Source organism: Apodemus sylvaticus, chromosome 13 (assembly GCF_947179515.1).
Source record: "Apodemus sylvaticus chromosome 13, mApoSyl1.1, whole genome shotgun sequence".
NCBI classification, from domain to species: Eukaryota; Metazoa; Chordata; class Mammalia; order Rodentia; family Muridae; genus Apodemus; species Apodemus sylvaticus.
The window spans coordinates 91,734,955-91,749,093 of NC_067484.1; the positions used below are offsets into that span (position 1 = coordinate 91,734,955).

Here is a 14,139-nt window from a genome sequence, read left to right on the forward strand (position 1 = left end):
GACTTCTGCTGATTAGCATTATTGATTGCAGTCTGCTTTAGAGACTGAGCCAGGCGGGAGGTTAACTGTCAGGATGAAAGAATGGCATTTCAAGTTCTCACCCAGGTTTACACTTTCCCACCCAGAAAATGGCGTCCATGTTGGGTTCACTCCACTTCCTCTGGATGTTGAAAGGTTACCAAGGACTGGCTGCTTTTGAGTCACTGGACACTCAATTAAAAGATGTGGTCCCAGTGTCCCCACATACGTGACCTCAACCTGGATAATTTTATAACATCTTTATAAAGATGTGTGTGTGTGTGTGTGTGTGTGTGTAAAATACTCCTTTGAAAAAGTAAACAGATTAGAGATGTTTATTTTTTGTGAGATTGGGCTTTAAATGTTGATAGAAATGTATGATCTTAGATGATGTTATCAGATGTTATAGTGGTACAGTTGTCAGAGATAACCACACACACACACACACACACACACACACACACACACACACTTCAGAATTTATTCCTCGAAGCCCTTGAGAGCTGAAATTTGATCACACGTTTCTGCTGTCACCCTAAGGTCCAGGCTATTTAAAAAATCTGCAGTGATCACCTCTCATGTGCCTGACACTCAGTGGCCAAGCTGTCAATGGAAAGAATGAACAAGTAGATAGAGAGCTGTAGATACCTTGACCTCAAAAGAAATTTCTGTTTGCAGAGCAAAATCACAGGCATCGATTAGTTCCCTTCACTGAATTCAGCCTGTAGATTTGTGTTCTATAATAAAAAGGGGAAACACGGTCCACAGGCACTCACACCTCTCACTGGTGACACCCTAAGTGTGTGGATGGCTGTATCGCTAACACTGGCCCCTGCATACTCATTCCATCTGCTAATGTTTCTCTCTATTGATTTTGTTTACTCTTCCAAATTTTTATTTTATTAAAGCTATTATTATACTCTCACCATGTATTTAAGATGCACAGAGTCAAGGGTCAAGGTTCTTTGTCTGGGTACCTGGTAAGTCTATTTAAAAGAAGACTAGGCCAAAGGTCTCCACTATTAAATCTTACAATAAAACAGTTCTTTCATGTTATAGCCAGAGCCCCCATAAAACACAGGATATTATATGGACATAAGTTGCAAACCTGGATAAAATCCCATTTCTTTTTGTTGAGCTAGTAAGGAAACAAAGCCACATCAAGAACAGCCTGGGTCTCTGTACAAACAGATGTAAATTGTTTTATTGTATCTTGAAGTCATTTGGAAATAACAATTAGGAAAAATAAAAACCCTTCCGATGTAAAGCATGTTGGGTGAAAGGAAAGCTGAGACGTTTTTGTTTTGTTTTTTTTTTAAGGTAATGAGAAATGTTATTAAAATGTATGACTCACAAGAACAATACTGTAATATGATGTTAGGTTGGCTGGCAATTAGAATAATTTTAATGATCAGAGTGGAGTCAAAGTCAAATGCCAGCATCTTTAATAAATCCTCTCCCTGCCTATACAGATTAATATTGTAGATGCAAACTTTTTTAGGTCACAGTGCACAAAGCATCCGTCAGAAGTCAGCTCTGCCAGCCCAAACAGCGCCTCTGGCATACACAATTTAATTATTAATAGTATGTCTCCTAGGTAAACTGTTACACAGTCTTAGGGCCTTGTTTTGTAGTCATTAAAATTGAACATGTTTATATTATTGAAACCCTTGCATTCCATGTGTAGGCCGAGTTGATCTTAAAGTATCCAAAGAGAATTTACCTGCCGTTCTGTTGCACATTTATAGACAGTGCCCCAGAGTAGCTGTGGGATATAATTTTTAGCATTAACACATTTAAATAGAGAACTGTTTGCTAGCTATAACTTTAGGCAAATACAATAAACATTGTTTGAGCAGCCATGATTTCTTAACCTGTGGGTTGCTGGGAAGTAGGAGTCATTTCTTATGAGGCAGAGCTGTGCTTTTGACAATTCTCAGCTTTTATTTGCAAAGATTTACAGGGAGCAGGGCCTCCATGAACCATTGCTCTTTGAGTTGAGCTTGGTGCTGGGTAGAGTGCATCATAACAGAAGCCAGACATCCAACCATGAGCAGATGCGCCTCCTGGTCTCCCCAGATGTCGGGAGCCAGGCATGCCTGGAGGTGTGCCCTTCACCCTGTTGTCTGTGTGTGTGAAGTCACAGGCACAGGACATAGTGGAACTCAGTAACTCAAGCTCCCATCTCTTTGTTATTTCAGTGTTTGTCCAAGCTAACAAGTTGCAACAGCATATATTCTCCGCCCATGGACAAGAAGACAAGATCTATGACTGCACACAATGCCCACAGAAGTTTTTCTTCCAAACAGAGCTACAGGTAATGGCCTTGGGAGGAAAGCTGGGCTTGAACCTACTTGTTAACTCTTATGGGGCATTTTAACTATGGATTGAGAATCTCTCTTACCCTGGGCCACCATGATGCTCTTGTGTGTTTGGGGGCAAAGGGGAAATTAGAGACAAGATTAATAGACACCAAAATAATTTTGCCTCTGGCTGCTGTCAATCACAAAAGAACTAGAAGAGAACTGTAATTGGACCTTCTGACCCAGTGTAAAGGATGTAGGGATTGGGTTATTGCACTGTGGGATCATTCACCTCACTGGTCGGAGCTCACTCTCCCAAGTCTTGTTTTATTCATGCTCTTTTCCCTCTGGGAGCCATGCTGGAAGGATATCCAGCCATTATTACCCAGAAGGTTGAACACTGGGGAGGGAGGGTCTTTTGTTCAGGATGTATTTGTTCTACATTAGGCAACTGAGTAATTAGTACTGAAACCACAGCTTTGGAGGTAATGTCTGGGTACCCCAAGATGTCAGCTTGGGCCTTGGGTGTACTCTTTGTAAGATGTAAAGGTGTGCGACTTCTCTGAACCTCAAATGTGAAGAAAAAGAAACAAATATCACACTCACAGACTGACATAAGGTGAAGATGAAATTATAGCTATGAAGATAAGGTATAAAACAAAACATATGGTTAGTTTCTTGAATGACTCTCAGAATCAGTTGCAGAAAGAGTCAAAGGGCTGGAGATGTGACTCAGCAGTAGAGTTCTTACTGTCATGCTCAAAGCATTGCATTAATCCAGGCATCACAGAAAAGGGGAAAAGGAGAGAGAAAAAATTCAAAGGACATGTTAACACATGCCTAGAATCCAAATGTTACAAGTTCAAGGCCAGCCCAACAAAGAGGAAATATAAGATTACAAAGATACCAAAAAAGAAACAAAGACAAAGAAACACGGATTCTATTCCAGAAATTTCATTTAGAAGAACATGACTTTTCAATACTTTTTGCATCTTTAAAAAATTATAAGATACAGAATATATCATCATGAATAATTTTTTTAAATCTTGCTAGTTCCTATGGAAGAAAGTAGAGTTGCACTTGAAATATCTTATTATGAATTACTGATTATTGTTTGGCTGTGGGCTTGGCTTCTACACCCAGAGCCAAGAGCAAGCAACACAGAACTTATCTGTTCTCCTTCTGCCGCCTCTAGGGTATCTGTATGCCCAAGAAAGGGGAGGACCTGGTAAGGCAAGATGTGGAGGAGCTGTGTATATCAGAATAGAGAATCGATGGTTCTTCTACTCGGTTATTCTATACTAAGTTAGATAAAAGTTAGGAGATAAATGAACCTACTGAATTACATCATTGTTAGTGGATGAGAACTAACAACTCTTTCACATTTTGTTTCTTTGAAACACTGGATCCTATCATATGTCTGCCAATAAATCTGAAAAACAGTCCAAGTCATACTTTTATCATACTAAAATAACCTGATATTCTTGCTTGAAAAAAAATACTGGTTTTATTGCAACTTGTGTCAAAAAGTTTGGCTGTTCTGCCTCTGTAAAAGATTAGTATGTAAAATCTGAAACAAATGAAGTAACAGTTTAGGATGAAAGTTTAGGACGACAGGCTTTGTGCAGGACCTGGTGCCAAGGTAACATCTAAATGTTTGCATCAGACTTTTTTTTTTTTGAGACAGGGTTTCTCTGTGTAGTCCTGGTTGTCCTGGAACTCACTCTGTAGACCAGGCTGGCCTCGAATTCTGCACCCTCCAGAGTGCTGGGACTAAAGGCGTGTGCCACCACTGCCTGGCCTTTGCATCAGACTTACACTTGGGCACTCTGTGGGCAGATTCCCACTTGCTGTGTCTGATGTCTTTCACTGAGAGAGCTTAGTGTGGATGATCATTTTACTATAACTGTATACAATAAATTAATAAGGCAGCTGTATTTCTCTCTCCTAACTAGTTCCCCAGTAGTGACCCAGATACCAATATTTATTTTCAAGCTTTACCTCAATACCTGGGCAGTCTACCTTATAATCCCCTAAACTAATCTGGCTACCTCCCAGCCATCATCCCCATAATACTTGCATTTAGGGTCTTCCATGTTCCAACTGAACTTTTACCAACTCTTTTTGCCCTGCCTCATGGCTCAATCTCCTCCCTTCCTCTCTGTCTTTCTACTTCCTCTGGTTGGTGGAAGTCCCGCCCTATTCTCTTTTCTGCCAAACATTGGGTGATCAGCTTTTATTGACAAGGCAGAAAATAAATGGTAAGAACTGTTTACACAAACTTGAGACAGGAAATTCCTGACATTAGCATTAAAATGTGGTGTCAGATTGAAACTAGATATGGGGACAGAAATCAGCATTTGAATAACACAAGGATAACCTTTTCACAGTGCACAAAACATTATGCCTACAGCTCAGCACTGTGGTTGGAGTGATCTGTGACCTACTTTAGATCAGACATACTTAAAGACAAGAGATTTCATGAAATATAAGATCTTTACTTTCCTGCAGTTAAACAGTTTTTCTCCAGCTCTCTGGTCCTGGGAACCCTTAGCTGCCTCAGAAACTACTTGAAAAACCTAAAAGAGCTTTGGGTTTTGTGGGTTACTATCTATTGACATTTTCTACAGTCATCCATTATTTTCTCTAACTTCGAGAGAACTGTGTTAAATGGGGGAAGAGGCCAGTATGTCAGTACATCTCCTTGTAGCCTCTTGAGATGAGGATAGTGTTTACACAAATAATGTCAAATACTATAATGAATAGTTCTGACCTTACAGACACCCAACAAATATCTCAGAGACCACCAAGGTCCCTAGCAACACTGAGGTAGATGTTCTAGAACACACTGCTCTCTCCGCACCCACCCCCTGGATCTTTGTGGCCTCATGAAGTCAGACTTAAGACGCTAACTCAGTCACTCACACTAGGATGGTGGTCCAGAGGTGGAAAACACGTATGCCTGCTCTTGACATCAATACCTGGCTCCTGTGTGCCGCTCCTTACATGAGGACAGCCCTGATGGCTAGTAAGGATAATTGTGTGCAAATCTGAGCTGAAATATTGACTTTATATTCAATAGTTTGGAAAGCTGTAATCCAGTTGTAGGAATATCTGAAGGTCTGTTCTCTAAAATGCTCAGTAATAGCTGTTGCTCTAGCTTTAGAGGCACCAAGAGAAAATGAATCAGAAGTTGATGTGTCTGAGTTTTGACCCTAGAAGTTAGTGCTTGTATTCTTTCAGTACCCATATTACTTTAGAAAGTGAAAATTGTGTGTTTTAAAATGGTGATTAACTTCCTGTATAGAAAACAGAAAGCAGAGTTCCTCTCATTGTCAGGATGCAGGGAAATTGAACTGAAATTAAAGTCATGATAGAAAATACGGTCACGACAAAAAGATGCAGCCAATGTATTGGGCTGCTGCCCTTTGTACCTTGATATCTAAAAATAAATGTAAATTTTAAGCTACTTGAACCCACCTAGATCTTTATGCCATTAAAGTTAAGAAGGAGTGCATGAAATTAAATCTCCAAGAACTGAAATTATGTTAGAGATCTTGAGGCATTCAAATCCTCTGCCTCTAACGGCAGGACAGGAACACTAGGGCAGGTATAGAGAAAATATTCTGAGTTGCTCATTACCCACTGTGGAATGTCCTTTGTGATACAGAAATGATTTTTCGACATCTCCTCCACTGTTTCACAGTTGAAATATGAAAACATGTTTGGGGAAAAGTCACTACTTGTTAGATATAAAGTCCACCTCCATGTACGTATTTACACATGTATATAATAAGCATGTTTCATGTGTGTGTGTGGCTAGACAAGTAGATATCTAGTAGAGGAGCCAGTGGTAAGGGAAGTTACGTCCCACATTTTTGTATGAGAGTGCAATGATATAGACGTATCTGTATATAAATACAATGGTGGTGTGTAACTTTTGACTTACAATGCATACAAAGCCAACCAAATACAAGTCATTTTTCCTCTGCTGTCCCTCTTCAGGGGACAGAGCTCTCAGGCTTGTTCTGTGACCATCATTCCTTGTCACTTTGTTCAGTTCGGCAGCGTGAACTGTCCTTCTGTGGAATCCTTGTAGAGCCAGCGGCGTACCCTGTTTTTTAAATGTGTGGCTCTCATCTTTGGTCACCCCTGTAGTCTTGTTGATCGGAAATCCAGAGAGAGAGCTACACGGTCCTTCATTCTTACTGCATTGTTAGCTGTGTCTTTTCCTGGGGTGTTCCCAACCACCCACTCAGACAGACCTGATGTGTTAGCCAAGGCATGTGGCAGGAAGGCAAAGGTGTCTGTGAGTAAAACCCCATTATTTGAACAAATAGAACATTTTATTGTTTCAAAAATAAATGAATGTGTTCAAGGCCTCACATGTTTCCCTAATAGACCTCAGGGGTTTTTAGTTTGATTTCATTTGGGCAGTGGGGAGAAGGTTAGTTTTGTTTTGGTTTTCCTATTTTTTTGGTTGGTTGGTTGTTAACAGAATTTGTGGAGCTGAAGAAATGGTTCCGCTATTAAGAACAATTACTGCTCTTCTAAGAGGACTGAGTTTGGTTCCCAGCACCAGTATCAGGCAGCTCACAACCACCTATCTCTAACTCCATATTTAGGAGTTGATACCATCTTCTGGTCTTCACAAGCAACCACATAAGCGTGTGCACATGTGAATGCCTACACACACACACACACACACACACACACAAATAAGTATAATAAAACCAATCTTCATGGCTGCCGCTTTAAGAGAGCATGCTACAGTCCAAGGATGCGCCCCTGGACCCTTCAGTACACATCCATATGCTAAGAGGGCTTATGCTGTGGGTGAGCATTTTAAAGCTCTGTCTTACAGCACAGAAATCACTCTTCACTTGGTACCCTTGGAAAACCTGCAATTGGGTGACAGTGTTGGAGTCTCCCTCCTCTTCCTGTATGTCTTCCAAAGAAGTCCCATCATGTTGAGGGTTTAGTGGAGACCGGGGAAGTTCTTGCACTGGGTAAAACAATGTGGCCTGGCTGTGCTTATACTCTGGGCCTTGCTAGCATCTCAGCTACATTTGCCTCCGAGACCTCAGTGTCGCCACCCTGGAAGAGCAGCTGGCATGTTGGGGGGATGGAGTAAGACTTTGGGATGCCACCATAGTTTAACTTGTCACCCTCTCTGCAGCCGTTTGACTTTCCCCTCAAATCACTTTTCTGGCATGTCACCTGATTTTAATGCATATTTTTCACACCTCAATTTTTATTAGTGCTTGAGTTTTATTTCTGAAAGAAAAAACTGAATTGCTGTATATGAGATGGGACGCCAGGACGACAGCGCTGTATCGAAGCTCGGCTCATTAGGTCCCTTGCTAACTGGCCCTAAGCTAGTCTTTAAGTGCTGAGGTCATGTGCTTCAGGTGATAAAATTAGGTGTATTGGGCCATTTAGAAATCTTTTGCCCTTAGTCAGAATCACAGGTATGATAGTACCAGTGGCATTTTAGGCTATAGATAAGATAGAGATTTTGAAATATTTATTAAAACACAATTCCATCTTAAATATGCCACGATGCCAATCATATTAAGAGATACCAAAAATAATTCAAAATTTATTTTTCTATCAACTTTGAAAGGTATGATACAGATAAATCATTCTTACATGACATGGTATGTAATCTATTGTTAGGAAGATTCCAGCAAATGGTGTTGTCCTCTTGAGCCTGGAAAGACTGGGAGGTACCTTGCCTGATGAGGGCTTGGTGAGGAAGACACACATCACACAGCCTTCTACCTTGGCTGCCCTGGCATCCTGCATTTCTAATGCTGACCCAAGGGAGCAAAATCAAGATTGGCCAATTATCTGGAAGGAAAATCTCTACCCTAGAGCTCAGAAACTTCCTGAGTTTTCTTAGTTTGCTGGAATAATTTTTCAATCAATCATACTTTGCACAGGGTTTCCTGTTAATTGGTTTCTAAGTGAAGATACTTTTTTCTTAAGCTTTTCCTCCCTTTTCACAAGTGTCACACATCTTGCATTAGGTTTTGTTTTGCTTTTTAGCCTCAAACACTACAGGTAATGGTGCTGCTTCCAGGAATCTTATTTCACAGCTGTGTGCCAGCTCCCTTCATCTGAGGCAAGGACAGAAGGCTTCTTGTTGCCTCTTCGTAAGCGGCAAAGCGGGGACCGGGTGCGGCTCGAAGAGAACTTTGTTCACGCCACTCTCATGTTTCCTCCGCCTGAAAATGAAATTTCTAGTGAGCAGGAAAATGGAAACTGTTTGTAGCAAATCTAACTAACGTGCTTATAACACTGCTTTGGCCTTCTCACCCGTCTCACAACTTTCCTGTATATTTCAAGTGCTTAATTTTTTTGTTGTTGTTTCTCACAGACTTAAAGTTTTTGTCACTATCCCTACTCATACTATAAAAGTCACAATCCCCTGCCTGCCCTCCTCCTCTCAGAGGGCCCCAGATGGAAGTGTTTGCCCCACACTCTGTCTAGACCTGGCACATCCGGTCCTGCACTGATCCCTTAGGACAGTCTGAGAGGAGCAGCCGCCTCCCTTTAGCGCCACGCTGGGCTGCTGCCACAGAGCCTCCGCATCGCTCTGGTCAGCCCTTAAACATTATCAGGAAGACACCAAGGTTTGCAAGAGTATAAATTGTGTCAAATGAGTGCGTGACTCCGGAACTGGCCTCTCCATCCGTCGCTTCATCTGTGCTTGTGAGCCTGGGCGGCTTGGAAGCAAGTCGGTGCTACGGAGACTCGCACTTAATTTGCTCCGTGGTTAAATTGATCTATCTCTTTTATTTGATCGGATCTCCAGGAACCGAATCATTTGCATTGATTTATTGATTGGTGCTGTGTTTTCACCATTAGTTTTGATCACTTTCAGCTGTTAATATTGGATAATTCAATCAGGATTGATTGGCCTTACCAGTGAAGGCAGAAAGTTAATCAGGTCAGACACAAAAATGGGACAGCGGTAATCTAACCTTGGCTTGGCTGTAATATTATAATATTCCCCTCTCCTGTCCTCCTTTTTCCTCCCTCTCTATCCTGCCTGTTTCCCTAAGTCACTCCCATCTTTGCCCCCCCCCCCAACCTCTCTGCCATGAATGCTAGGAATTTTCTGGAATAAAGGAGAAAGTTTGAAATTATCTCACATTCACAATGCATCAGAAGGTGAGGTTGTTTTATTTGATTTTTTTTTTTTTATAAAACTACATCTAGAAATTAAGCAAGCATGCAGAAAGGAAAGTGTTATTGTCACAATGAACATATTTGGGTTGAATGCCTTTTGAATTACCTATTTTGTCCCACTAAACGTCTAGTGTGTGTGTGTGTGTGTGTGTGTGTGCATGCTTGGAGGCACAACCTTGGCTCACCTATTTCTAAATCTGGCCCTCACTGACTCACCATGTGTCATGGTAGCCAGATTTTCTAGAACCTAGTGGTTGGTATGACCAGAGTCAGGGCCGGCAGCAGGGGCGGCTGCAGTAAGTGGAGAGCACTTTATTTGCATCAGATTAGTTTCTACTGCTCCCCCTACCAGCTCAGTTTAAAAAAAATATCCATCCATTAATATCTTGATGTTCATATCGATGGCTGGACTCCCTATTTAAAAAGGGAGCACCACCTCTTCGTTCTAGGACCGCTCCTCCTCCTCCGACAGCCCCGTTGTAAGCAAGCTGCCATTACATTATTTTTGTCTGGCCCAGAGTTGACGACAGATGGCCATCTCTGAACTGCCATCAGCCCGACTTTATGGCGCGCTCAGCCAGGGCGGGCTGGCAGCGCCTCGGCCAGTTCGGCAGCCCCTCCCTCCCTCCCTCCCTCCCTGCCCCCTGGAAGTGCTCATCACCTCTGCCACATTCTGCCTTGGCTGGGCCTTGTTGGCTGCGTGGGCTTCCATGTCGCCAAGGCAGCCTGCTGCCACAGCACCGGAAGCGCTGCCTTCACTAAGAACAAGAGACAGCAGACACAGTCGTCCTCCAAACAGAGTTCTGCCTAAGCACCTTTGTAGTCAGATCTAGTGGAACTATCCAGAAACCCAAATTTCTAGAACATTCTGCAACCCGGACAGACTGGTGGAATCCCTGCGTGCGTTCCTATTTTAGATGTTTGCTCTATGCGTGGGTCCATTTCCTCACATTAGCAGAGACAGTGTGCCAAGAATAGACCTTTGGTGTTTATAAACTCTCATCTGACTGTTGGAAAACACCATGTCTGGACCCAACTGTTGTGACAATTAGGGAAAGAGAGATGACAATCACAGACTCTAAGTATCAATCCCCTGAAATGAGCAGAGATTCCAGGCCAGCATCTTCTAGATCCCTGGAGGTGATGCTCCTCACACTGCAGCCCAGCAATGAGCTGTTCTGAGCATTTGCGAAAGATTGATAGGCTACCCTTGATCGGGTTTGCTAAGGCAAGGCAGCTTCGGAACCAGCGTGTATTTTAAGAGGACTTCACATTTGTATCCTTTATTGTTATATTTGCAGTGAATCTACAGCTCGTAACAGGCTGTGCCCTGCAGCTATGAAAGAGTAAGTTCCCCTTATTGGAGGGAAATCGGTGTTCTGTAAAAGCCCGAGATGGGGCGGGGAGATGAATGGTGCTTAAAAGCACTGCTGGCGGTGCTGTCATTTAGAACAGCAACTCCTAAGCTCCGAAGAGAGGGAAAAGCAGGGGAAAGGAGTCCTTTTAAAGAAGTGAAATTTCAAACTGCCTAAAATAACAGGTCTCCTTCATTGATTACTTCGTTGAATAAGCATGGGAGGCACTTAGGAGTCAGGGACAGCTTCTGCATAGGAGAGGAGAGCCTGCAAAATTAAGCATCTTCTCTGCCCGCCTGCCTGCCTCGCCTGCCTCGTGTAAGGGAAGGTGGGGGCTGCCATGCACTTCCTTGCACAGCCCTCTCCTGCATGGATACAACTCCTCAGCTAGGCTGGCAGAGCCTGTCTCTTTCCCAGAAAACCTGACTCCACCATCAAAGGCTTCCTATTCTATATCAGCAAAGCTTGATTTCATAATTAACCAAACCACACACCCTGGGTACATCTGCTAAGCTTGTGTGCCTTCTAGCCATATAAAAGGTGACTCGATACCATTAAATATCAGCAGTGTGCTGGGCGATGCTTTGAGTTTATAAGGGTGAAAGGTCACTGTGCAGGAAAATGGAACCGTATATTTGCTGTGAGACAGGCACCAAGACCTCACTCCCGTACTCAGTTATAATTCATGAGGCTACTGGTGGGAAGCCCTTTTCCCTCTGTGGAGTTAACGCATCTCCACTGAAGCCTGCTGAGAGCACCCTGCATCCCCACCACCATCTGTGCTCTCACTTCTGAGCAGAGAGAGAGAGAGAGAGAGAGAGAGAGCGCTCCCCCACCTCCCATACAATTTCCAAGTGTGCATATTATCCGGTTCTATCTGATTTGTGAAGGTTTCCCGAATAAAGCAGGGCTTTTACCTGACTAATGAGAGAAGTGGGCGGAACAAACTGGTGAACTCTCGTTTAGAAAAGACCAGTTGGAAAAGGGAGACGCAGCAATGCCTTAAGACCACAGCTGACTTGGGAGCCTGCAGTCTACAGTCAGTCATCACTTAATCATCGTTAGAGGCAACCACAGGCAGCCTGGGAGCCCAGAGGTAGGGTGCAGGTCGTCAGCGCAACCCAAGTTCATCCTGGCCTCACAATGCCTTCAGCATCAGCAGGAAGAACCTTACTCAGTCCGAGGCTCTGAGACACGTTTCCTGCTCTCTCCACGGATTTGAGCCAGCTAGTGGCATGAATGCAGTTCCAGACACACGTATGCTGTGTCTGTGGTGACATAGCACCCACTCTTGGGGACCAGCACCGGTTACCTTAGGACTACCTGGACCTCATGTCAAAGAGAGCGGCCGGCCTAGGTACACGCAGCGTGTTAGAGCCTTGGAAAAGAACTGCAGTGAGCAGAGGGCTTCAGGCCTGCTCTGATGTGGTGAGAACAGAGGCGTTGGTAGATGCGTCCTGAGCCGCATGTCGGCAGGCCTCTGGTGGCCCCTCATCTGCTCTCCTCGTGGAAGCCCAGTGGCAACATGACAGGAGAGGCCAGTATGTGATCAAACATCTGAACCTAGACCGGGTTGTTGCTGGGTGACCGAGCATTATTGCTCTGTATTGTCTCCTGATCCTGTGCCTGATGAGCCACTGTTGTGCTCCGTTAAAGGAGAAATCAAAGCCAGACCTGAGAAACCAGCATAGGATTTTAACAGATCAGATGCCATAGGGAACCTGCTGTCTTAGAGAATTCAGAATGGTCTTCGGATGCTCTGGCGCCAGCTAATTTCAGAGGCTTTGGAAGGGCCATGGCAAGGTCAGAGGTCACCCATGAAGACAGTGGTACCCAGGGGCCACCTTGTGTGTAATTGGCTTGCCATCCCATTCGGCTGCCGGGGGTGTTTGTCACGTGACCTCTTTCACCCTCGCATGGAAAAAGTAGGGCAGGAGTGGCTGGGCTGGCTGGCCAGGTTTTCTTGGGTGAAAGATCACTCTGAGATGACACAGCCGAGTAGTCAGCCTGAATTCCTGGTTGGTATTTTATTAATTTTGCACCAAGATAAATCCTGAAATTCTGACAAACTCCATGACAGGTGAAATTCCTTCTTGCAGAATCTTCTCAGCGAGAGACTGCTCATTTCGTTCTGTTCCGAGGCAGGCAACAGGAGGGCAGCTTTATAATCAGCCCTCAAAGGACCCCCAGCCGCCCCAGAGTCTCGGACTGATTGAATAACTCCTGGGCCTCTTCCCCTAGGCCTCCATCAGCGGGGGTCCTGTGGAAAGCAATCTCCTGCAGACTGGCACTGAAGTGAGCTTTAAACCACCATTTTCTGCTCTCCAGAGGAGCCTGGAGTACTAAAAGATAGATGGACTGCAGATATTTTATGAGAAACTGTCAGAAGAAGAGCAGAGTAAATGTTTTTTTCTTCTTCTTTGAGTCACACACTACATCACTGTTGAATTTCTCCCAGCATCCTTTTACATTTAAAGTACGAAATTAATTGGTTGCTAACCTTTCGCTCCCCCCTTCCCTCTTCGCTGTTGTCTTCCTCCTCCTCGAGGTTTTTTTTTTTTTCTTAAATATTCACACAGAGGTCCTTTGCTTAACCACAGTTGTAGAAAATCAGTACCATTTGCAATGAAATATTTATAATGACAGAATGAAAAATTGGATTCATTTTCTGGACTGCAGCCGAACAGTCTGCAACTTCGCGCAAGTACCGACCGTGGCCCATCCCTCCTTCCTCCCTTTCACGGGAGTCATTTCAAAAACATAGCTCATGTCCGTTTACCTATGTGCTGGAGGGGTGCCGACCAGAGCCCAGAGCCTGGGTCCGCTCTTAAAAATAGCAGAGGAAAGAGCAGAGCGCGTTGGTGTTACCGCTGCTTCAGAGGGAGGTGGTGGGCTTGGTCCACACAGGGCTGCAGAGGATTCGAGCTCCCCTCTGAAGGAAGAGCAGCAACTTTCCAAGATTAGGGACTCAGTGGGGCTTGGACTTTGTGGCGCAATGATAACCAGCCTCCGTGTCTTCTCTTGGGGCAAATTTACAAGGGGCGTTTTTCTCCTCTTTTAGGGTTAGCTGTGACCCCCACCTCTCCAAGTGACCCTCTTAATGCGAGCTGTCTGCTCACTGCTCTGGGACTGGCCCTTTGCCTTTTATCCCTCTGAAGTCAGAGACAAAGGGCTTTGTTAGGACTGACTGCCCTGGACTACACTGCAGGACAGCCACCCCTACCTGTGCTAATCTGAGTAGGAGAGGGGCCATTTGTTCTGTTTTC

At 44.0% G+C, this 14,139-nt stretch overlaps 1 protein-coding gene across 3 annotated transcripts in view; it reads left to right on the forward strand.

The window, feature by feature from the left end:
- The window catches only part of Znf521 (zinc finger protein 521), a 287,886-nt gene that overhangs the window by 258,074 nt on the left and 15,673 nt on the right, over positions 1-14,139 (forward strand). For all 3 annotated transcript variants that reach the window (XM_052155602.1, XM_052155600.1, XM_052155601.1), the window contains one exon: positions 2,220-2,335. In XM_052155602.1, coding sequence (XP_052011562.1) covers positions 2,220-2,335 — 116 coding nt within the window. The remainder of the gene's footprint in view (positions 1-2,219; positions 2,336-14,139) is intronic.